This window comes from Eucalyptus grandis, chromosome 9 (genome assembly GCF_016545825.1).
Source record: "Eucalyptus grandis isolate ANBG69807.140 chromosome 9, ASM1654582v1, whole genome shotgun sequence".
In the NCBI taxonomy this organism is placed as follows: Eukaryota; Viridiplantae; Streptophyta; class Magnoliopsida; order Myrtales; family Myrtaceae; genus Eucalyptus; species Eucalyptus grandis.
In genome coordinates this window covers 30,057,019-30,082,645 of record NC_052620.1, presented here as the reverse complement: position 1 = coordinate 30,082,645, position 25,627 = coordinate 30,057,019, and the positions used below count along the sequence as shown (strand labels likewise).

The following is a 25,627-nucleotide window of genomic DNA, read 5'->3' as shown; positions in this document are numbered from 1 at the left end:
AAAAAAATCCTTAAAAAATAAACACAAAAAATAAAATGATAAATAAAAAAAATTCACTGGATAATCTTAGCAGACTGTTCACTTCAGGTTTCATTAGAATGCCCCCACCAAAATAATAAACAAAGAACGAATCTTTTAAGAAATATTATTTTATCTGGAAAAGAAGAAAAATCAAACACTTCCACTTCCACGAACCGTGACTAGCAGCGTCTCACTGATCTCATATTCTCATGCAGCCGCAGAACCAACCACCAACCACCATACCAAATCTCAAAGCCAAGTTTTCCCAAAAAAACGCACTCTATTCTTCTTTAAATCGCCCACTTCCTTTGCTGTCCCGACATTTCGTTCCGTTTCTGTGTAAAACAATCCATTGTTCTTTCGATTCTTGGGGCTGCTGCCTGAAAATCTCTTCCATTTCTGTCTTCTTCTGTCGCTCCCTCGACTGCGAGCTTTCGGTTTTTATTCGTCTCGAGAATCAAAATGGCACCCGGTTTGAGCCAAGCCGGATCTGATGTGATCACCCTCGTCAATGGCCACACCGACTCGGTGATCACTCTGGAGGATTCGAACTTCTTGGCGAATGGCCACGTCATTCTCTCCGAGGTCCCCCCGAACGTCACGGTCAGCCCCTCGGCTCACCATGCCTCGGGTGAGAAGGCGCTTGGTGGTGCGGGCGCCGCCCCGGGCTGCTTCGTCCGGTTCGACGCCGCCCCCCGGAGTCACCATGTCGCCTCCATTGGCAAGCTGCGGGGCATCCGGTTCATGAGCATATTCCGGTTCCAGGTCTGGTGGACCCACCCACTGGGTGGGCACCAACGGCCGCGACCTGGAGCACGAGACCCAGATGGTCATCCTCGACAGGTCCGACGGGGTCCGAGCGGAGGCCCGACCGTACGTCTCCTGCTGCCCCTCCTCCGAAGGGCCCTTCCGGGCCTCTCCAGCCCGGGCCGGACGACTTCGTAGACCTGTGCGTGGAGAGCGGGTCGACGAAGGTCACGGCCGCCGGGTTCCGGGCCGCGCTTTACATGCATGCGGGGGATGACCCGTTCGCCCTCGTCAAGGACGCAATCAAGGTGGCGAGGGACCACCTGGGGACGTTCAAGCTGCTCGAGGAGAAGACCCCGCCCGGGATCGTGGACAAGTTCGGGTGGTGCACGTGGGATGCGTTCAACCTCACGGTGCACCCCGAGGGGATCCGGGACGAGGTCAAGGGCCTGGCGGAGGGCGGGTGCCCGCCGGGGCTCGTCCTGATCGACGACGGGTGGCAGTCCATCAGCCACGACGAGGACCCGGTCACGAAGGAGGGCATGAACCACGCGGTGGCGGGCGAGCAAATGCCGTGCCGGCTGCTCAAGTTCCAGGAGAACCACAAGTTCAGGGACTACGCGAGCCCGAGCGGCGGCGAGGGCATGGGGGCCTTCGTCAGGGACCTAAAGGAGGAGTTCGGGAGCGTGGATTACGTGTACGTGTGGCACGCGCTGTGTGGGTACTGGGGCGGGCTCTGGCCCGGCGCGCCGGGCCTGCCCGAGTCGAGCGTGGTGAAGCCCAAGCCGTCGCCGGGGCTCGAGACGACGATGGAAGATCTAGCCGTCGATAAGATCGTGAACAACGGGGTGGAGCTGGTCGAGCGGATGTACGAGGGCCTTCACTCGCACCTGGAGTCGGCTGGGATTGACGGCGTGAAGGTGGACGTCATTCAAGTAAGTGGACCTTCATTTCCTGTTTTTCTTTTGTTCTTTTTTTCCTTTTTTGTTTTAACTGATCGATGTGCTCGAACAGTTGCTGGAGATGTTGTGCGAAAACCATGGCGGAAGGGTGGAGCTCGCGAAGGCGTACTACAAGGCCTTGACGGCTTCGGTGAGGAAGCATTTCAAAGGCAACGGCGTAATCGCCAGCATGGAGCACTGCAACGACTTCATGTTCCTCGGGACGGAGGCGATCGCGCTCGGTCGCGTCGGTGAGTGTCTCTCGAGACCCGCAGCTAGAAAACTTTGCTGCGGCGTGCACCTTGTGCGGCTCTCTAACGGTGTTGTGCGAATTCTGTCTTTTGATCGACAGGTGACGATTTCTGGTGCACCGACCCGTCCGGCGACCCGAACGGCACGTTCTGGCTCCAAGGGTGCCACATGGTGCACTGCGCCTACAACAGCCTGTGGATGGGCAACTTCATCCACCCGGACTGGGACATGTTCCAGTCCACGCACCCCTGCGCCCTGTTCCACGCCGCGTCCCGGGCCATCTCCGGCGGCCCGATCTACGTCAGCGACGCGGTCGGGAAGCATGACTTCGAGCTGCTCAGGCGTCTGGTGCTGCCCGACGGCTCGATCCTGCGGTGCGAGCATTACGCCCTCCCGACCCGGGACTGCCTCTTCGTGGACCCTCTCCACGATGGAAAGACCATGCTCAAGATTTGGAACTTGAACAAAGTGAGTATTGCTTGAATCTTCGCCATGAATTTGTCGTGCATTTATAGTGTGCAGTTCATCTTGTTTTTACGACTGTGTGCTCAAAAGATTGAACCTTTTGCGACAGTACACGGGAGTGATCGGAGTCTTCAACTGCCAAGGCGGCGGCTGGTGCCGTGAGTCCCGCCGCAACAAGTGCGCCTCCCAATTCTCCCGCGCCGTCTCCTGCACCACCAACCCCGCCGACATCGAGTGGAGCGCCGGCGGGTCGATGATCTCGGTGGACGGCGTCTGCGTCTTCGCCCTCTACCTGTCCCAGTCCAAGAGGCTGGTCCTCTCGAAGCCCTCCGAGAGCCTCGACATCACGCTCGAGCCGTTCCAGTTCGAGCTCGTCACCGTCTCTCCGGTCAAGGAGCTGACGTCGGCGGCGGCGAGCGCAGGGCCCGTGCAGTTCGCGCCGATCGGGCTGGTGAACATGCTGAACCCCGGCGGCGCGATCCAGGGCGTGGAGTACGGAGAGGGATGGGCAGAGATCGAGGTGAGAGGATGGGGGGACTTCAGGGCGTTCGTGTCGGAGAGGCCGAGGGAGTGCAGGGTCAACGGGAGGCGCGTGGGGTTCGAGTACGAAGGGAAGATGGTGGTCATCCAAGTGAAGTGGCCGAGGATTTTAACCGGATTCAACCCAGTATCTCGAATCGAGATCGGGAATCGCGATAGCGGCGCGGCGAAGGAAACCAGAGGACCAAACCCGTGGATGGAGGTCATGCCGGCTCTCCTCGTCCCGGCTCACAATAGAAGTTGCACATATCCTGAACTGGAGACGATTGCAGAGGGTCATGAGGAGCTCGATTATGAGTAGCATAACTTTGGGAGTCTTCGCTAGGTCACTTCCTTTTTATTTTTCGCTTTTTTGAGTTCGTGCACTTTGAAATCGGGATGTTGATATGACAAGTTTACCTAGGTCGTGATGTGGGGACATAGATTTGTGGATGTTTTTGGCGTAATAAATGCACATTCTGTTATTTTGTCTTGCCCTGTTCTCAATGAGTACTGGTTGAATCTACGCTATGAATTTGTCGAGCAAGTATAGCGATGTCCTTTCCTTTCATATTTAATTATTTATGATAGCTAAAAAAATTGAACCATTTGCGACGGCACGGGAGTGATCGGAGCCTTCAACTGCCGATGCAGCGGTTGGTGCTCCGAGTCCCGCCGCAACAAGTGCGCCTCCCAATTCTCCCACGCCGTCGCCCGCACCACCGACCCCGCCGACATCGAGTGGAGTGCCGGCAGTTCCAAGCGCCGTGGCCGGGTTCTTCCAGCTTGTCTTGTCTGGTGGAGTGCTTGTCTTAGAGGATCGAGTACATGACATCATCCTTTTCCTTTCATTTTAGGATTTTTGTTTTCTAATTTTTATTTTTATTTTTTTTTGTCAAATTAAAGGGGTATTGACTGTAAGCAGTATGTACGATGAAGCAAACTAAGATTAAATTAAGGAATATTTTCAAGTTACTATAATTTCTCTCTTCGTCTCAAGGTGCAATCTTTGTAAGAGATCATACGCACAGGCGGGACCACCCGCAGCCGAGGCGAGGGGAGGTTCTTGTGGCGCGATCGGGGGCTGCCAGCGGCGGGGCCGGAGCCGGAGCCGGCGGGGAAGTGTTGGTTGGAGGGAGGATCGGCGGAGACAGCCGTGTTAGGCGGGGGCTGGGGTCAATGATTGGTGGTGGGTGAAGGAGGGAGGCAAAGGATCGGAGCTGCGAGAGGCGATGATGATGATCAGAGCGAAATGGAGATCATCGTGGAAGAGCAATTAGCTCGAGCTCGAGCTCTAGCTCAAACTCTGCGTATAGAGAGAGAGAGAGAGAGAGAGAGAGAGGAATTAGGGTTTGCCGGCGGCTCGCGCGTCTGGGGAAGGGGGAAATGGAGAGTTGGACCTGGGCGGCGCGTGAAGAGGTCGAGGAGCAACGCGAACGCAAACGGCAGCAGAACCCTCCATGGCAGCTCAAAGCCTGTGCCGTTCAGTGCTCTCTCTTGTCTCCGTCTGTGCGTATCTGTATTTTTAGGGTTATTTTTCTTTTCCATTTTCGTATTTATCAGTATTTATTAAAAACTAGAAATAAGGAGCCATGTACTACTGAACATATAGGTATGGCCTAGTTGTGTCTCTATATTTTGTTCAAATCATGTCTATACCTGAATGCGTTTATTACTCTGTTATAATGACTATTGGCTCCATAGACAGATCTATCATTGCTAAATCGTATTTGGCTGAAACAGCATTGCAGATACAAAAGAGGGTCGTTATAACCCAAAAATGGCTCCAATTGTACCTGTTCATGAGTAGGGAAAGGATCTCAGGTAACATATATGTATCTTTCTTCCTTTCTTCTACAACAGATATACTATGTCCGCTAATCTTTTATCTGTTAAGATGACCTTATCTCGCTATTTTTAGTAGAAAGTTCATAAGCCTATGTTATTGTTGAAATAATAGTTATTTTTTTCTGCACGTTTTGCTGATTTGGTTTTTCAGTTTTTTCAGTTATTCTAGTCTGTAGGGAGTTAGTGGAGTTACGTTCAGCTAATTTGTAATTTAGTTGTCATAGTTTTAGGTGTTAGTGGAGTAAATGCTTTATGTAGAATATGGATAGTTATGGATCCTATTTTAGTGATGTTTTACGGTATGTATTTGTTTTTGTAAAAGATTTCGTTGTTCTGAAAAATGAGGAAGTTTTAGCCTTATCTCCCTTGCCCTTTAGCTATTCTACAGTGGTATTAGAGCATGATATTCGAAGAGAGTTTACAATCACATATACACCACAACAAAATGGTGTATCTGAGAGGAAAAATAGAACTATTCTCAATATGGTGAGAAGCTTATTGGCAAGAGGAAGAGTTCCAAGTATTCATGTTTTGAACAAAAGTCCAACTTTTGCTGTTCAAAATATGGCACTAGAATAGGCTTGGAGTGGGAGAAGATTGGCTGTAGATCGCTTCAAAATCTTTGGATGCATCACATATGCCCATGTCCCAGATTAGAAAAGGAAGAAACTTAATGACAAGGCTGAAAAATGTGTCTTTCTTGGTGTAAGTGAAGCATTCAAAGCATATAAATTATTTAATCCACTAACAAAGAAGATTGTGACTAGCAGGGATGTTATTTTTGATGAAGAGAACACTTGGGATTGGAATAGACATCAGCCTACCCAAATCCTTTATGACAATGATGCTGAACAAGAGCAAATTTCAGCACCTTACATGCCCAAAAATTCATCAAATACGACTTCTACAGCTGCTAGAATTTCATCAACGGTCGCTGAAGTCAATGAATAAGAAGCTCAATCTCTTTGCCACGCTAGAAGAAAGCCTGCTTAGATGAAAGATTATGAGGTAATTGGAATTGGAGATTCAATTACTCACTTTGCCTTATTTTAGACTATGACCCTATAACTTTTGAGAGCGTTGTTAAAGAAGAAAAATGGCGAAAAGCGATGGATGATGAAGTTAATGCTATTGAAAGAAATGATACTTGGGAGCTATCCGATCTTCTGGATGGACAAAAGATCATTGGTGTAAAGTGGGTCTTTAAAACAAAACCTAAAGAAAATGATGAAGTTGACAAATATAAAACGCGTTTGATAGTCAATGGATACAAACAGTAATATGGGATCGACTATACAATTATATTTTCTCCAGTTTCGAGACATGACACGATCAGATTGGTGGTTGCAATATTGGCACAAAATTCTTGACCCATTTTCCAGTTATATGTCAAATTGGCATTCTTGCATGGGTACTTTGAGGAATAGGTATTTGTTGAATAACCCCCTGATTATGTCAAGATTGTAAATGAGCATAAAGTTGATAGATTAAAGAAAGCTCTTTATGGGTTAAAACAAGCTCCTTGGGCTTGGTATAATCATATTAAAACTTATTTTTTTAAAGTTGATTTTTCAAAATGTCCTTATGAGTATACGCTTTTTGTCAAGATTGAAGATAAAGGGAAAATGCTCATTGTTTGCTTGTATGTTGAAGATTTTATATTTACTCGGAAATTGTGATGTCATGTTTGAAGATTTCAAGAAATCTATGATGGATGAGTTTGAAATGTTTATGGGTTAAAACAAGCTCCTTGGGCTTGGTATAATCATATTAAAACTTATTTTTTTAAAGTTGATTTTTCAAAATGTCCTTATGAGTATACGCTTTTTGTCAAGATTGAAGATAAAGGGAAAATGCTCATTGTTTGCTTGTATGTTGAAGATTTTATATTTACTGGAAATTGTGATGTCATGTTTGAAGATTTCAAGAAATCTATGATGGATGAGTTTGAAATGTCTGATCTTGCATGATGCATTACTTTCTTGGCATAGAAGTGGTATAATGGTGATGGGATCTTTATTTCTCAAAAGAAATGTGGAAAAAAATTTGGACAGGTTTCAGATGAAAGATTGTAATCCTGTAAACACTCCGAGTTGAGTTTCACTTAAAAGCTATACAAAAGATCATGAAAGGAGGAATGTTGACAGCACACTTTACAAACAAATTGTGGGCAGTTTGATGTATCTAACTGTAACAAGACAAGACATAAAGTATTCTGTGAGTTTGATCAATAGATATATGGAGAAATGCATTTGTTAGTTGTCAAAAAAATCTTTTGTTACTTGCAAATAACTAGAGACTTTGGAGTTATTTTACAAGAATAGTGAAAAGTTCAATTTGTTGGGATTTTTACTAATAGTGACTATGTAGGAGATCAAGATGATAGGAGGAGCACTTCTAGTTATGCTTTTATGTTTGGGACATGTGCTATTTCGTGGTCATCCAAAAAGCAACCAGCTAGTGCTTGTCAAGTTATTTGGCTAAGGAGAATTCTTGAGGAGCTGCAATTCAAGTAATCAAGAGCTACTAAAATTTTTTGTGACAACAACTCAGAAATCAAACTCTCCAAGAATCCTATGCTACATAGAAGAAGCAAACACATTGATGTGAAGTTTTATTTCTTGAGAGATCTAGCAATGATGGAACATTTGATTTAATCTACTGCAGGGTAAAGATCAGGTTGTTGATATATTCACCAAGACCCTCAAGATGGAGTCATTTGTGAAGTTTAGAAGGTTTACTAGGTGTTTGCACGTTGAAAAAGTTAAGACTTTAAACTGAATGTTAGTAAACATCAGTTTAAGGGAGGGATTGTTGAAATAATAATTGTTTTTTTTTCTGCACGTTTTGCTGATTTGGGACATGTGCTATTTCGTGTTCATCCAAAAAGCAACCAGCTAGTGCTTATCAAGTTATTTGGCTAAGGAGAATTCTTGAGGAGCTGCAATTCAAGTAATCAAGAGTTACTAAAAATTTTTGTGACAACAACTCAGAAATCAAACTCTCCAAGAATCCTATGCTACATGGAAGAAGCAAACACATTAATGTGAAGTTTTATTTCTTGAGAGATCTTAGCAATGATGGAACATTTGATCTAATCTACTGCAGGAGTAAAGATCAGGTTGTTGATATATTCACCAAGACCCTCAAGATGGAGTCATTTGTGAAGTTTAGAAGGTTACTAGGTATTTGCACGTTGAAAACAGTTAAGACTTTAAACTGAATGTTAGTAAACATCAGTTTAAGGGAGGGATTGTTGAAATAATAATTGTTTTTTTTTCTGCACGTTTTGCTGATTTGGATTTTCAGTTATTCTAGTCTTTAGGAGTTAATGGAGTCACGGTTAGCTAATTTGTGTGTTAGTTGTCCTAGTTTATAGATAGTGGAGTAAATGCTTTATGCAGAACATGGGTAGTTATGGGTCCTATTTTAGTAGTGTTTTTACATTATGTATTTGTTTTTGTAAAAGACTTCGTTGTTCTGAAAAAGGAGGACGTTTTAGCCTAATCTCTCCTCCCCTTTAGCTATTCTACAGTTCTGATATATGATATTCCTTTGTTTAAGCATGACCGAAATGTTTGAAACTGAATTATGATCATTGTGTGGAGGTCACTGCCAGAGTTTTGGAGGGATCGTCCCCTGGTGAGTTCCCTACTTGATCTCCCTCATTATCTCCACCTTTGAGGACCAAAAGTCCATTTCTTTACGTAGTGGGTGGACCTTATATAGTGTTGACGCTCTCTAGATTGAATGTGTATATCCGGATGGTCTAATTCTGAACTATAAAGTTCTCTTTACTTTTTCACCTATGAAGCAGTTGTTAATGATCTGCAGTCAGTTGATGCATCAAAGGATCACAATGAACATTACATACAGACCCTACTTGCTGTAAGATTTCGATTTTGAGTTCACCTTTATACGTCAACCGAGAGGGATATGGATGATGTCAAAGTCGGTCACTAGTCTGATAAATACATTTCTTTTATTTTGAGAGAGCATAATGCATTAGGACTTTTCTCCGCCTTCCTACTGAAACTTTTGGTATTCAGTAAATTATTCAGAAGCTGTTTCAGCTTAAGTTTGCCTTTTCAAAGCTCAAAGTCCAAAGCAACAGCTTACACGTTTCCACTCAAAGGACTTTAGGAGTTCAAACTATTTTCAAAGTTTTTCCCAAACTCACTATGTCCCTCTTCCTAAAGGTGAAGGACCAATGGAGATATCTTTGCTGTGAAGCACAAAGGTTGAACTCATAAGCATGTGTGTGGAACATATGGGAATATAGGACGTATGAGCCATTTCTCGTTCACTTGATTGTTAATACGAGATCATCCTACTTTGATTGTACTGACTATGCCCTGAAGAGATACTTTTCTTTTTGTTTGATGCTGATAGGATTGTTTCTAAATAATCTAACGTGTGAAATGGAAGTTCACAATAAATTCTGGTTATGTAAAGTTCTGCTTCAACCTTCTGAAGTCTGTTTCTCGAAATTTAGCAGGAAGGCCTTGAAGAAGAAATTACGCGAAGATCACTGACACATTCTTCATGGGATCTTTCATCCTCTAAAGACCGTGAGCGTCGTGGATGGCTTCCTGTGACTTACAAGTTTTCTGATGCTACTCCAATGCTAATTCAATCCATAAAGTTATGATCACGCCATTTCTCATATGGATGTAACTTCTCTGGTTGGTGTCAGAGATTGCAAAGTCCTTCTGCAGATGGTATTGCAAGCATACAATTAGAACCTTTCTTCCCCTTTTCAGGGCTTTTTCTGCTACGCGGAGAACGGAAAGCCTAGTCTAAGCATCATATTCTTCCGAAAGTTTACTCAAATATTTGATGCAGACCTAAAAAACTTATGTGTATAAAACTCCAAAGTGTCTGTGAATGGTAGTGGTTTGTTTCTGTTAATGAGCTTTAATTTTTAATGTTCTGGTTATGGAAAGGGATGCTTCTACCACGGTATTATGCTAGTCCTTTGGATGAAAGAACTTTAAAGAGATCATACTAGTTGGCTTTGGAAATGGTCTTAAAATTGCAACTTTCACCAACACTTCCTGCTGCTTCCATGCAGATGATCATACTACACCAAATCTACCTTACCTTTCCATGTTTCCTTAGGCGTCTCCACCTTTGCTTTCCTCTGCAGCATCACCCCTGAATTCCCTCAACTGACTGGTGCCCATGTTTCTGGAGCTCAGGATAGATTTCATTTGCGAATTAGTGATTAAACTCCGATGTCATCATGGGATACAATTTGATGATGTCGTAGTGAGAAATGGACCCTCACTGTCATTAGGTGTAGGCCTCAGCTAGTAACCCAATATGCGGATACTGATAGCCCATGTACTCTTTTAAGTTTTTCTCGATCTGCAAATCTGTGGTTAAGTTTCCTCCCAGTTAGGGGGAAAGATGAATAGTGAGGGTCATGATTTGGTGCTCTGCAGGCACTAGCGATCCTGGTGAAACAAAAGTAATAAGATCTTATACGTGATCGATAGTTCATATTAATTACGGCTACATGCGTATATTGTCTACAATGTCAATATGTAATGTTTAGAAAAATCTTGGAGTTTTGAATGGATCTATACAATTTATTGCAGGACATCGATGACGTCCACTAAGAGACAGAAAACCAAAGAGAATGGTGCAGCAGCAAAGGGAAGCTGTCGCGATGCTTCCTGTTTGCAAGAAAATTCACCCACCCCGCTGCTCTCCGGCTTCTAAATAATGAAAGTGTCTTGCAACTAAAGTAGATAGCATTTAATGGAGAAACCATATCTCATTTGGGCTAATAGTTCTTTTCCTAATTATTCATCTCGTCTTTTCGGCTGTCGGTGCTGGGAGCTTCCAGACATAATTTGTAAATCCTGACCGCGATGAGGTATACACGTAGTTATCTTTATGTATTAGAATAGCTTCAATTAGATACAGCTCACGCAAAGAATGTCATGCAATATGTGTGTAGAGTAAAGGTAAAGGTTGTAGCTTCAGGAAAAGGAAATATAGGGAAGTACGTTATATACAGTGTATGAGCTGTTGTGATTGATTGGCACTTCAGGCAATAAAAGAGAGAATGGTTTTCCCCATTACTGTAGTAGAATTCAACCTTACTCTATTGGGTTAATACGTCATTGCCTAAATTGGAAAATAAAAAACGGTCTGGTTTCGAGTTTGTACAGAAAAAGGTTTTGAAAATTTTAAGAACTCAAATTGGAAACGAGAAAAATATCTGATTATGGGGATAATCAAACTGCACCTAAATGAGTTATGGAAAATTTAATTTATAGCACAATAACATGGATGTCAAACGCACCCTCGTCAACTTTTTTTTTCTCACTTCTCTGAGATATCTACTTTTCAATTTGGGCTTATCTCCTCTCTAAAGTCTCGAGCTGCAGGTGGTTCTCTAATAGAAAAAAGGATAAAAAGGAGAACCTTCTTGCTAAGATCACAGCCTTCATGACGATTCGGACGGTTGAAACAGATGGACCGATAGCTGAAGATCCACTAATTGAATGTATTGGGCTCCGGTCGAATGGACCTCGGTTCGTGCGAGGACTATTCAACCGGTTCCCATCTCAAAGGGTGGCCTGGCCTTCTTGTCTTGCTTGACCGTGCATAGCACAGCCAGGCCTAGGATTAGAGGCTGCATGGCCATGGCACACGCCGTCCTATTGGTCCGACGGCTATGATTTTGTGTCTCTGTCCTCTCACATCTGAAACTTCCTCCTTCAAACGTTATAGCACCAGGGGCCATTTAATTCAGGCAGCCATCTGGCGACACGTTATTGTTAAACATCAACACGTCGTCTCTACGGCATTGAATTAAGGCCCCAGGAAATGTCGAGCCACGGTCGTTATCAAGGAGGTATTCGATTCGAATGCATCTATATATACCGTCGGTATAGCGTGATCAACCAATCGTGCATCACTCTGTATAACGCACATTTCCAATCAATTCCATGTTTAACGTTTGCCAACCTCTCGCCTATAGTCAGTTTATTTTATGTCAAACGGTCACGTAGTGCACCAGATATGTGAAACGTGCAATCGTCTTAACTACTCTCAGTGAAAAGAGAAATCCATCGAGCTAATTTGAAAACTTCAAAGAAAGCAGGAGTAGGAAAATGGAAAGGACGGAGAAGTACCTCAAGCTGAGGCACCCTAAAATATTCTTCTAATTCACCAATGCCCTCGAGTCACGGATAAAAAATACTTTGTTAGAAAATTCCGATTCTTTATTAAACCGAACGAAAACCTTACTCGAACAGTTGGCGAATTGGAAATGGTAAAAGCGCAGGAGCACAAAAATTCAGAAATCAGGACTAGTAGGGGGGGACGAATGACCAAGGGGCAAGTGCCTCCCCCCTAGTCCGACCCGCGTGAAACGGCACATGGGCCCCCGTTGGATTTTCTGACCGCTCCACCCGTACGAGAACCCACCGGGAACGGCGTCGCATGGGAGCGGCATCACCGTCCATCTATCCAAAACTTCCCGTAGTAATTGGGGGACATCACTTTACACTTCTTTAAAGTCCTTTCCTTTTGGTCGGTCGGGGGGCCTCAAGTCTCGACTAACAAATTGCGCCCCTTGCGGTGCCCTACTTGACCCACCACCGTCTGGGGCCCACGCGCTTTGAGAACCCGAATATTTGTTTAACTTTCTTTTCCGGGTTTCTGGTGCTTTGCATGAGGCCACAGGGGCAAACCAATTCCCTTTTTCCTTTTCTTTCTTTTTTCCTTTTTGAAAAACCAAAGGTTGATCAATAAACCGGGATTCAAAATGTGAAAATCATTTCACATCACAGTAAACTGTCATTTTATTCTTTTTATGCACCGACAGAGCCATAGTTACCAATCACATCATGTTGATAGGTGATCTCAAATGTTCATGGAATATTGAGTTTAATTTTCGAATTATCTATCACACATGAGACGAGGACATTTGAAATATTAAGATTTGAAAGTTTCTTTGATTTTGCTAATCATGATGGGTGGATGTTGAATAGCATTACAGTTGTTAAATTGAGATATTGGGTCATGAGATTCGGTAAAATGTCTAAAATTAATGTTACAAGTCATGGTTACATCTTTAAACTAATTAATAAACATTACACGTTATGAGGTCTTGAGATGTTTTGATTCCAAGCACGTTTTTGAAGGATTCTCTAAAAGTATATGTTGCCATATGTTGTTTTTATTAATTGGAGGATTACTCCCAAAGCATGGTTTTGTATAGTACAAAGTCTCATTTTATACCGTTTCACAAATATTGAAATATGATATACATTACAAACATAATAGAAAAAGGTTAAATTTTTCGATAGGTAAAGAAATATCGGTTATAAATCATTTAGATTGATGGATACAAATTGAATGAGAATTCGCTAATTAACTAATAGATTGGCTTGTAGGTTCCCTTAGCAAATGTGTAATGTTTGGATCTTAAATCAAATTGAACCATAAAATCAATTGACTCTAATTATCATTCATTACACTGAGTCATTGTTTTTTTTTTCATTTTTTTAACTTTTGCCGTCTGAACTCGAGCAAGTTTGAAATGTTAGCATCTCAAATGTATTTAAATGGCTAGTATTCCACTTTGCCCTTAAGCGTGAGGTTTAAGTCTTGCGTGGACTTAGGATAAATAAATCCAAATGTAACGTGGCCGTTGATCGCGGGCTCGCATGATCAACCGTTGTTACGGACGTGGCCCAGCCCGACGCTCAAGTAGTTGCCCCGAAGCATGGCCGTCATCTCATCCACCTGTCGAATTCTGAGGCCCACACGTGTCTTCCCCATCATTGGTGGCGGCCCCCGATTGGAGATTTGCGGTTGTTGTCGGGCGGCGACACCTGTCAGTTTGGAGACCGGCAGTTTCTAGATCTCCGGGTACAACGTCCGTTGCGCCAGCATTGAATTTTCGACTTCCGCTTATAACACGTGGCGCGTCCTTCGAGGCGACACGTGGGGGCGCGCCTCAGTTTCGGTTTTTTTTTTTTGTTTAAATTGGAAAAGGTTATCCCGGAGTAGGCGTCGGTGGGACTGGTGGGGCCTACGGGCGGTTAACACGTGATTGTCGGCACGCTATCGCCGACGATTCGCAACGGGAAGTAGTTAACGGAGGGTTTAAACCTTAAATTTGGTTAAAATTTTGAAAATTAAAAATTAAGAATAAAGAGCGAAATTCACGTTGGCGCGGTGCTATTGGCTATGAATCAACCGGGGGCCCCACGTATTTCCGTTTTGACCCGAGATTGGGCCCACGCGCTTTCAAAACATCTTTCTATTTCGTTTTTCTTTTGCAAGTTTCGTGGTGCTTTGCGATGGGCGACGATCAACGGTGCGGATTAATCGGTGAACTTTCGATTAATTTAAGTTACCGTCTCTGTGGGATTTGCAGCCACCGATGGTGGAATTTTCTAGTTTATTGGAAATTTGAAACGTGAAAATCGATTCACGTGATAACAGGAGCATCCCAACTTTAGTAGTGCACACAGAAAAATCGCGGTTGAGTCATGGAAACGGTTGGTCTCCGAATATTCACGAAACATGCTCATGAATGTTAAGCTCGATTTACTCCAAGGGAAGCTCAATGAATTGTAGGCAAAAAGTTTTAAATTCATATGATAATTTATATTTGAAAAATGGGATTTCTTATTATGTTTATGCGGCTACGACAAAAAATACTAACTAAAATGCATTGGCAAGAAAGAAAGTGAGATCGGAAAATATGAAAAAGGGAAGAGTATATTGTTTTCATCAATTGATATCGGAGATATATTTATGGTATGATTGAGTTGAAAATTTGTCAACATGCTCATGATACATTTTTTTTTTTTTAAATTTGATCGGATTAATTTTCACTTGAAGATCTCTATATTAGGTTTTTTTGTGGGTCGAACAAATCTGTGTTTTTGTGAAATTTATCCTTGTTCTCCTATGGAAGTTTATGTGTATTACCAATGATGGTGTTTTCAATGTCATTGCTATACCTCTAGAATTAATTAAATAAGAACTTTGTTTACCCAATTTTGTTGATAGTGAAATTTTTGGATTGGCCCAATCCCATGGTTTTTTTATTTCCTTGTACCGATAAGGTTTTTCATGTAAATTGCTTTGTGTTGGTGGGTCTTTGGTATCAATATCACTCTATCAGACATGGCTATCATAAATTATTTACAGCGGTTTGCACAAAATGAGAGGTTGTTTTGTTTCACCATGCTAATTCAGTATTGTTTGAGTTGTAATTGTTCTTCCATTAATAAAATAGCTCAATTTTCAAGTCGCCCGTTACAAACCATAATAGAACATTCAAAATATTTAAAATCTAAAAGTTTCTCTGACGTGCTATTTAATCGGCACCCCGACACACGCCCGTCCACAAAACAGTGGAAATTCTCTTTTCTTTTGCTGAAAAGCAAAATTGATGGTTTATAAAATAGGGTAAACGATCTTTTTCTGCTTTTGTTTTTTGGATGACTTCAATTTAGAATAGTTGCCTCTTTTTTTTTTTTTTGGGTGAATTTCACTTTTGAATTCGAAGTCTCGACTTAAGGCCCGTTTGGTTCGGCTTTGGGAAAATGTTCTTGGGAGAATACAAATATTTTTGAGATAAAGGGGTTTTTCGAAATGTTAGACTGTTTGATAAACTATAACTGAAAAGTGCTTTAAGGAAATGTAAGACTTGTTTGGTAAACATATATTTGAAAAGTCCATTTAGTGTGACCAAATTAATTTTTTTAGTTTTAGTATTTTTAAAATTACAAAAAAGAAACAATGACTATATAACTTTTTACATTTTCATGTTGAGAATAACGTAAAAGATATATATTAGTAAATTTATTTAAAAATTATATTAAAAGAATTTGATTATAGATTCGATGCAAAGCTCAACTTTTAGCCTATGGTTATTTTAGGTTTGTTTTCAACTTTGAATATTTTTTTTTTTAATTATTGTAGTATTAATCATTTTGTTAATTAATGATCATTTTAGTGTATTGATAAAAAGTTAGGCTATTGATTGTCAAAAGATAAAAATGATAAAAAAAAAAGGTGAACCCAACATTTGCAAAGGATTTTTATTATTTTTTAAAAAAATAAAAATAAAATTTGATGAAACTCCGTCGCCGATCAACGACGGTTGGAGTGTAGGGAAGATGATCGGTTAAAAAAATAATAAAGAAAGAAGTCAACAGATGAATAGTAGATGTGGACTTGATTAGAAATCTTTGAAAGCGCGAATCCTTACTTTGCTTTGGGCTTTCAGCATTTTAAAGGCCAGCATTTGGCTAATGACACCTCTAAATACTGAACCAAACACCTAAATTTTTTCCCAATGAACTTTCGGGGTTGAAAGCTCATTGGGAATGCTGAACCAAACGGGGCCCTATTACAAACAATAAACTAAACTAAATTATTTGAAAAGCACAATGAATACTCTGTTTTCGTGTGGCATTGCTTAGCTCATGATCCATGGAAAAGTGATGGAGGCATTTGAGAAAAAGAATCTGAAAAGAAAAGGGCCACTTTATTTCCAATTTATCGAACAGAATAAAGAATATATGACGGGAATTTTGTTGGGGAATGTTGCAAGACAAGCCATGTGACCGCCTGAAGAACAAGTTCCTAATATTCGTGAGTGCACTATGGCGACAGCTCGATGCCCTATCGCGGTCGATGCAACTCCAAGGATTCTATGCAAGAAGCTTGATGTCACGAATTTTAAATAAAATGTAAAACGAATGAACCAAAAAAAGGAAAACTTCATGGCGAAGCAAAACGAGAAGTCAGTTGATTTGCTTTCATGCTCTTGACATTTTACTTATGATTCCCATTAATATTGCATGGGCGAATCAAACACATGATTGATCAAATTGGATACGCTTTAGATCTTTATTCCATATCTCCCTATCAACTTTATTTATGACGCTCAGTAGACAATAATGACATAGATGAAAAGAAAAGTGTATCCCAACACTAGAGAAAGTGAGCAAGATAGGAAAAATGAAATCCTGAAATGGGTTCAAATTCAATATAAATTTACTAGAGATTATTTATTTCAGACAAGCTTTACCTCTCAATGGGTTTTATGTATCAATTTGGTCAATGCTACGTAAAAGAAGTTTCTAGATTACATATTACCCCATCAGCTTTATTCCTAATTCTTTGTAGACTACAGTCGCATAGACAAAAAGAAAAGAAAAGTATGGTAACACCCGGATCCTAAGAAAAGCACGAAAAATAGGAAAAAAAAAATCTCAAAATAGGTTCAAATTCGACGTAAATTTACCAGGAAGTTCTTCGTTTCAGACAGGCGTTATCTCGACGGGTCTTATGTATCGACTGGTCAATGCCACGTTGAAGGGGCTTCCAGATTACATTTGTCGCCGTTTTATCCAGAAAAGCCCAGCCCGAAATTTCCGATGTCTCTCGTCGTGAGGACTACGAAAGTGAAATCCGAGCTTAGGGCCATTGACCAGTCTCTTCACTGGATAACCTTAGCAGACTGTTCACTCCAGGTTTCACTAGAATGCCCCACCAAAATAACAAATAAAAAAGAATTACTTTTAAAAAATATTATTTTATCTAGAAAAGTAGAAAAATCAAACCAACTTCCACGAACCGTGACTAGCACCACAACCAACCACCAAACCACCTTCCAAGATCGCATGGCTTCCCCTATAAATACGGGCCATTGCCACCTGCTTCCGAGCATCGCAGAACATCAAATCTCAAAGCCAAGTTTTCCCATAAAAACGCATTCTTTTCTTCCCCAAATCACTCACTTCCTTTGCTGTCCCGACATTTCGTTCCGTTTCTGTGTAAAACAATCCATTGTTCTTTCGATTCTTTGGGCTGCTGCCTGAAAATCTCTCCCATTTCTGTCTTCTTCTTTCCCTCCCTCGACTGCGAGCTTTCTGTTTTTTATTCGTTTCGAGAATCAAAATGGCACCCAGTTTGAGCAACGCCGGCTCTGATGTGAGCACCCTCGTCAATGGCCACACCGACTCGGTGATCACTCTGGAGGATTCGAACTTCTTGGCGAATGGCCACGTCATTCTCTCCGACGTCCCCTCGAACGTCACGGTCTCCCCCTCGGCTTACCATGCCTCAGGCGAGAAGGCGCTCGGTGGTGCCGGCGCCGCCCCGGGCTGCTTCGTCGGGTTCGACGCCGCCGAACCCCGGAGCCACCATGTCGCCTCCATTGGCAAGCTGCAGGGCATCCGGTTCATGAGCATATTCCGGTTCAAGGTCTGGTGGACCACCCACTGGGTGGGCACCAACGGCCGCGACCTGGAGCACGAGACCCAGATGGTCATCCTCGACAGGTCCGACGAGGGGTCCGAGCCAGGAGCGGCCCGGCCGTACGTCCTCCTGCTGCCCCTCCTGGAGGGGCCCTTCCGAGCCTCCATCCAGCCCGGGCCGGACGACTTCGTGGACCTGTGCGTGGAGAGCGGGTCGACGAAGGTCACGGCCGCCGGGTTCCGGGCGGCGCTCTACATGCATGCCGGGGATGACCCGTTCGCCCTCGTCAAGGAAGCAATCAAGGTGGCCAGGGACCACCTCGGGACGTTCAAGCTGCTCGAGGAGAAGACCCCGCCCGGGATCGTGGACAAGTTCGGTTGGTGCACGTGGGATGCGTTCTACCTAACGGTGCACCCCGAGGGGATCTGGGACGGCGTTCAGGGCCTGGTGGAGGGCGGGTGCCCGCCGGGGCTCGTCCTGATCGACGACGGGTGGCAGTCCATCAGCCACGACGAGGACCCGGTCAACAAGGAGGGCATGAACCATGCGGTGGCGGGCGAGCAAATGCCGTGCCGGCTGCTCAAGTTCCAGGAGAACCACAAGTTCAGGGACTACGCGAGCCCGAGCGGCGGCAAGGGCATGGGGGCCTTCGTCAGGGACCTGAAGGAGGAGTTCGGGAGCGTGGACTACGTGTACGTGTGGCACGCCCTGTGCGGGTACTGGGGCGGGCTCAGGCCCGGCGCGCCGGGCCTGCCCGAGTCGAGCGTGGTGAAGCCGAAGCTGTCGCCGGGGCTCGAGACGACGATGGAAGATCTAGCCGTCGATAAGATCGTGAACAACGGGGTGGGGCTGGTCCCGCCGGAGCAGGTCGAGCGGATGTACGAGGGCCTTCACTCGCACCTGGAGTCGGCTGGGATCGACGGCGTGAAGGTGGACGTCATTCACGTAAGTCGCCATTCGCCCTTTTCCTTTTTTTTAATCAATTTCACGAAAAATCGACCCTTTTCTTAATCTATCCATCTTAATTCGATTACGTGCTGTAGTTGTTAACACATATGAAAGAACTTAGAAACAAAACTGGAGATCTGGGTCGTTTTCTCTTATCTTTGGAGTAGGACAACTCCACCGTTTAGGAGGTTGTTTCGGTTAATTTGACTTTTTGGCTCTGCCAAGTTGACTTAGTTAAGTTGGTATGATTTGGTCGGCACGTTATCTCCTCATCTTTATCCGCTTTCCGAAGCTTTCTAGGATGTTTCCCGTACCGTGACACTTGTCCTGTCGTTTGATCTCGTTCAGACACCTTAATTTCCTCTATTTTTTTTTCATTTTTTTTTTTTCCTTTTTATTGACTGATCGATGTGCTTGAACAGTTGCTGGAGATGCTGTGCGAGAACCATGGCGGAAGGGTGGATCTCGCGAAGGCGTACTTCAAGGCCTTGACGGCTTCGGTGAGGAAGCATTTCAAAGGCAACGGCGTGATCGCCAGCATGGAGCACTGCAACGACTTCATGTTCCTCGGGACGGAGGCGATCGCGCTCGGTCGCGTCGGTGAGTGTCTCTCGAGACCCGCAGCTAGAAAACTTTCATGCGACGTGCACCTTGTGCGGCTCTCTAACGGTGTTGTGCGAATTCTGTCTTTTGATCGACAGGTGACGATTTCTGGTGCACTGACCCGTCCGGCGACCCGAACGGCACGTTCTGGCTCCAAGGGTGCCACATGGTGCACTGCGCCTACAACAGCCTGTGGATGGGCAACTTCATCCACCCGGACTGGGACATGTTCCAGTCCACGCACCCCTGCGCCCTGTTCCACGCCGCGTCCCGGGCCATCTCCGGCGGCCCGATCTACATCAGCGACGCGGTCGGGAAGCACGACTTCGAGCTGCTCAGGCGGCTGGTGCTGCCCGATGGCTCGATCCTGCGGTGCGAGCATTACGCCCTCCCGACCCGGGACTGCCTCTTCGTGGATCCTCTCCACGATGGCAAGACCATGCTCAAGATTTGGAACTTGAACAAAGTGAGTATTGCTTGAATCTTTGCCGTGAATTTGTCGTGCATGTATGTGTGCAGTTAATCTTGTTTTTACGACTCTGTGCTAAAATTTTTGACTTTTTACGACAGTACACGGGAGTGATCGGAGCCTTCAACTGCCAAGGCGGCGGTTGGTGCCGCGAGTCCCGCCGCAACAAGTGCGCCTCCCAATTCTCCCACGCCGTCTCCTGCACCACCAAACTTTCCGACATCGAGTGGAGCGCCGGGGGGTCCATGATCTCGGTGGACGGCGTCCGCGTCTTCGCCCTCTACCTGTCCCAGTCCAAGAGGCTGGTCCTCTCGAAGCCCTCCGAGAGCCTCGACATCACGCTCGAGCCGTTCCAGTTCGAGCTCGTCACCGTCTCTCCGGTCAAGGAGCTGAGGTCGGCGAGCGCGAGGGCCGTGCAGTTCGCGCCGATCGGGCTGGTGAACATGCTGAACGCCGGCGGGGCGATCCAGGGCGTGGAGTACGGGGAGGGACGGGCCGAGATCGAGGTGAGAGGAGGGGGCGAGTTCAAGGCATTCGCGTCGGAGAGGCCGAGGGAGTGCCGGATTGACGGGAGGCCGGCGGCGTTCGAGTACGAAGGGCTGATGGTGGTGGTCCAAGTGCCGTGGCCGGGCTCTTCGAGCTTGTCCAGTGTGGTGGAGTACCTGTTTTAGAGAGTCTGACTCCATAACATGATTTTTCATCCCTTCATTTTCATGGGATCTATCTAATGTAATTTTTTTTTTTGCTTTACTGCCGAATTAAAAGTGGCATTGATCGTAAAGAATGTATGTACATAGGATGAAGCAAAGTAAGATTATTACATTGAGGAATGCAGTATTTTTCAAGTTACCAGATAATCTCTCTCTCTGTCTCTGTCTCTGTGCAATCTTCTGGCCCTTTCTTCTTGGGAACTTGATGTCAAATCGATAAAAGGAAGAAAAGAGAAAGCGGTCTTTGGCTTCAAGATAAGCGGCTAAATCTTTTCGCTATGATCTCCAACTTTTTTCTTGTTAGCTAGATGCTTGTCTTGGGTGATGCAACGAAATTTACACATGGAATTGCTTATAAAGTGACTTGAAAGATGACGTTTCGATTGTGCAACTCATCTACCGTTAGGCTAATCGCCTTAATGCCTGTTTTTGGGAATTTTTTATGATTTAGTTTTTCTTTTTTCCTTTTATACAAAAACAAAGCGGGATTAGTGTTAAGTATCCGATCATATAAAGATTCATTGAAATTCCAAGGAAAAATTTGAGGAATTTCCCCAAAACGCTCTTCAAGACTTCGCTATTTACACCCCTTAGAAATCCTCCGACCGTCGGCGGGAACAGTCTTTCGACTTTCTTCCCTCTCTCTCTCTCTCTCTCTCTCTCTCTATCTGTGTTCGTCTACTGATGAATCGAATTCACCTTGATTCGATCAGCAAGGTTGTCAGAAGCTCAACCCATGGAACATCTCCTGGCCATCTCCGAACGCCCCTTCTGACACCATTCTTTTCCACATCCTTTTCCGTATGGACGTCGCCGTCGCCGTCGCCGTCTTCTTTTTCGTCCCTCCAGGTTCTGCAGAATTCTCCCGGAAAACCAGTCTTAAGTCCCCTCTATAACTTGCTCTCCGATACCCAGAACCCCGGCAAAGTGGTCGACCTCATCTGCTCGTCTCTCAAAAACCCGAATCCCCGTCTCGAGCTCCAGCGTAATGCCCAAAGATCGCTCCTTTCTCATCTGGGTAGTGACGAAATCTCGCGGGTTCTGTTGAGATGCCAATCGGACCACGCCTCGGCCCTCGCTTTCTTCAATTGGGTCAGGCATGATTTGGGTCTCAGGCTCAGCGCTCGCAACTATTGCCTCGCGATTCACATCGTGGCTTGGTCCAGACAGTTTCCTCGAGCGATGAAGTTGCTGACCGAGCTGGTGGAGTCGGCTGAGGATGTCGTGGCTCCCGACGGAGATGTTTTCGGAGCTTTGCTCTTGGCTAGCAAGGACTGTAATTGGGACCCGGTTGGTTTTGACATGCTCATCAAGGCTTACTTGAAAATGGGGATGGTCAAGGGAGGTCTCAGGGCATTTAGGAAGGCGACGGAGGCAGGTTTCGTCCCTAGTGTTATCTCTTGCAATTTCCTTCTGCATAAATTATTGAGGTTGAATTGCATTAAGGAGTGTTGGCAAGTTTATGGAGTGATGGGGAGAGTGGGGATACACCCGAATTCGCACACCTTTAATATTTTGACCAATGTCTTGTGCGAGGAAGGAGATATTAGTATGGTGTATGAGTTCTTGGAGAAGATGGAAGAAGAAGGTTTCGAGCCGGATATTGTGACCTACAACACCTTGATATATAGTTACTGCAAGAAAGAGAGGTTAGAGGATGCGTTTTACTTGTACAGGATTATGTTTCGAAGAGGGTTTGTGCCGGATTTGATCACGGACACAGCCCTAATCAACGGGCTTTGTAGGATAGGGAAGATCAGGGAGGCTCATAAGCTCTTTCATCAGATGGTGAATAGGGGGCTGACTCCGGATATTAAGACATATAACACTCTCATACTTAGTTATTGCAAGGAATTAAAGTTGCGGGAGTCGAGGCTGTTGTTGCATGAGATGATTGGGAGAGGGATTTGCCCTGATGATTTCACTTGCCGTGTTCTCATTGAAGGATATGTGAACAAGGGAACATTGGTTTCTGCTCTGAATTTGGTTGTGGAGCTTCGGAGATTTGGGTGTTCTGTTTCCCATGAGATCTATGATTATCTAATTAATTCCCTTTGCCAAGAGAATCGACCCTTTGCAGCTAAGAATTTTCTTGATGGTACATCGAAGGATGGTTATATCCCCACTTTGCATACATATAAAAAGCTTATAGTCTCTTTCTGCGAGTGTGATGGTGCCAATGAGGCACTACTTTTGAAAGGTGAAATGGTATGCAAGAACATGAAACCTGATCTTGAAGTATACAGAGCTCTTGTTTGCTGCTTATGCAGAACAGGAAGAAGCGAGGAGAGTGAAGCATTGATCGAAGAAATGGATAAAGACGGAGTTTCACCTGATCTAGATATATGCAGGGCATTAATCTGTGGGTATTGTAAGGAAAAAAATGTTGATAGAGCTGAATCTTTGTTAGGTCTCTTTGCTGCAAAATTTCACATTCAAGACTCTGAGAGTTACAATGCTCTAATCAGGACTGTTGGTGAGGAAGGGGATGCGGCTAAGTTGATGGCTCTACAGGACAGAATTCTGAAGATGGGCTTTATGCCAAACAGTCAATCATGCAAGTACATAATTAATGGGATGCAAAACGCGGCTGTGGCTCATAAGCAACCTTCCTTAGGACTGTGAGGATTCACATGCATGACTCTGAGAGTTACAATGCCCTAACCAGGACTGTTGGTGATGAAGGGGATGTGGCTAAGCTGATGGCTCTACAGGACAGAACTCTGAAGATGGGCTTTGTGACAAACAGCCAATTATGCAAGCATATAGTCGATAGGCTATAAAAATCTGCTGTAGCTCAAAAGCAACCTTCCTGAGGACTGTGGGAGGAGTTGGGGTGGATAAAGCGGCCAAACAGCCTTCCCAGAGTCTTGAAATTTGAGATTCAATACTGACTTACAATGCTTTAATCGGTACCGTTGGTGATGGAGGGAATGTGGCTAAGCTGATGGCTCTACAGGACAGAATTCTAAAGAAGGGCTTTATGCCAAATTGCCAATCATGCAAGCATATAATCATGGTATACGCCAGGTTGCTGTTGCTCATTAAGCGACCTTCCTGGGGACCGACTGTGCAAGAAGTTGGTGTGGGTGAACCAATTGAAACAGGCGGGTCATTGCTTAGCAGGATCAGAATGGTGATTACTGAAGCTGCAAACTTCTGGATTGCAGGAAATATCACTAAGATTTTTCGTGAAAACTGAATGAAGCAGAACCTCCTCAGGAGAAAATGACAGTTTGCTCCTCAGGTGATGCATGAGGCAGTGCTTCAAAGATTGCCGAAATGGCTATTTTTCCTTCCAGTTTTGGGTCTTTGGCTGCATAGTGGGAGCTGTAGTACATGAATTGCTTTCGAAGATATGCAAGTAGGCAGTACATCGATGACGCCAACTCCTTAACTCAACTGATGCCTGGAATAGACTTCTTAAGGAAATAGAACATTGGTGGTCAAGATAAATGATAGGTTACCCACTAAACTTGCCAGGCGCTACATGTGGATGAGCTAAAACAAATCCGTTTTCTTTCTACAATTTTCCATCCTCCTATTTGCAGAGAATCGTACTTTGTGATTGAAGAGTTTTTGCTGTAGTTTGGAGAGTCGGAAATTTAAAATCAGTAATCCTTCAACTGAGGAATTCAACTCTTGTTACTATGAGGGTGGGGATGTCATTGCATGTTCACTTGAGTCAAAATAAAGACGGGTTCGATTGTACAGGGTGGATTAAGGGCATGTCTCTATAAGTTCACCTCATCATATATGCTGTGTTTGGTTTGGTGCTTTTTGGTCCTTGTATCGTCGCCAGTGGTCCTATATCCTCTTCCAACAATGATAATTCCTAGGAGGCTCGAACATGCAACCTCGTATAAAAGCTTTTTAATTCTGACCTTTGATGTAAGCTATGATATGTCATCAAAAGTCGGTCAACATGCTAAACCTAAAAATGAAATTTAGAAGCGGACTGCTCATGATGCTCCCTCCAGATTCCAGCTTGCGATGTTAATTTGCCTTCCAAGATGGCCAGTAAAACAATTTAGCACTCAAGTGTATCGATGCACAATAGTCGCAGCCACAAACGTAGGTTCTAAATCAGTGAGGGATGATGATGGGAAACCATATGATCGGATTCTCGTAACACCAATTTTCCATGACGCCCGCGAGTGCCTTCGATGACACCCGAAACCATCCGCAGCACGACAAGGGAGAGACCATCGGAATCTAATTTTACCAAAGCAAGTTGGCGCAGCATTCAGCTCTATTGTGCGGATGTTTGATTTTGCATGTTTCAATGATGTATCTGCTAATGAGGCTGACCGAAAAAATGAGAAGAGTGGGTCGCCCACAAATTTCCTGCAGAGGTTTTGGGCCTTCTAGGTTGTAGCATTTGGGTTAAAGAATGAAGTTCTATCATATACTCAGGGAAAGAAAGAAAAAGCCCTCCGAGAAGCGCTGCGTCAATTCAGATTCTGGATCTAAACTTAGCCCAAAAACCTAAATCTTGCCACACATGATGTTCTCAGGCAAAGATAAACAGAATAGCCCGTGGGCGCGTAAAGACGACTACTGAACAGAATGGTACATCATTATCTCAAGGAGTTCCCAAGACGAAAAATTCCTAAGCCACTGACGGAATTCATGGTCGCTTCTATCGACCTAGAATTTACCCATAAAACCAATAAAGCCAAAAATGGGAGGTACCACTTACATTCAAATATCATTGGCATTAAGGGCATCTCAAGAGAACTCTCAACTTTGCCGCCTTCAATGGTCAGGACAAATATACAATAATGGATCGTAATCTTTAGGCCAAGCTTTCGAGGTTTCACACTAACAAATGCAGCACGACAAAGAACCCA

The 25,627-nt window shown here is 44.3% G+C and overlaps 3 protein-coding genes across 3 annotated transcripts; all 3 read left to right on the top strand.

The window, feature by feature from the left end:
* Positions 1 to 288: 288 nt before the first annotated feature.
* LOC104430992 (probable galactinol--sucrose galactosyltransferase 5) lies at positions 289 to 3,430 on the top strand. The gene is given in 6 exon segments (XM_039302099.1): positions 289 to 798; positions 800 to 939; positions 941 to 1,703; positions 1,783 to 1,960; positions 2,062 to 2,429; positions 2,536 to 3,430. Coding segments are annotated over 6 exon segments (2,496 nt in total). The 5' UTR covers positions 289 to 483; the 3' UTR covers positions 3,268 to 3,430.
* A 14,071-nt stretch (positions 3,431 to 17,501) lies between these two features.
* Positions 17,502 to 20,921, top strand: LOC104420631 (probable galactinol--sucrose galactosyltransferase 5). Its single transcript, XM_039302248.1, has 4 exons — positions 17,502 to 18,989; positions 19,415 to 19,592; positions 19,694 to 20,061; positions 20,166 to 20,921. Exons 1-4 carry the CDS (start codon positions 17,745 to 17,747, stop codon positions 20,733 to 20,735), a joined length of 2,361 nt encoding a protein of 786 aa, XP_039158182.1. The 5' UTR covers positions 17,502 to 17,744; the 3' UTR covers positions 20,736 to 20,921.
* A 395-nt stretch (positions 20,922 to 21,316) lies between these two features.
* LOC104419232 (pentatricopeptide repeat-containing protein At5g40400) lies at positions 21,317 to 24,552 on the top strand. The gene has a single exon (XM_010030836.3). The coding sequence runs from the start codon at positions 21,459 to 21,461 to the stop codon at positions 23,397 to 23,399; it is 1,941 nt and encodes a 646-aa protein (XP_010029138.2). The 5' UTR covers positions 21,317 to 21,458; the 3' UTR covers positions 23,400 to 24,552.
* Positions 24,553 to 25,627: the final 1,075 nt, after the last annotated feature.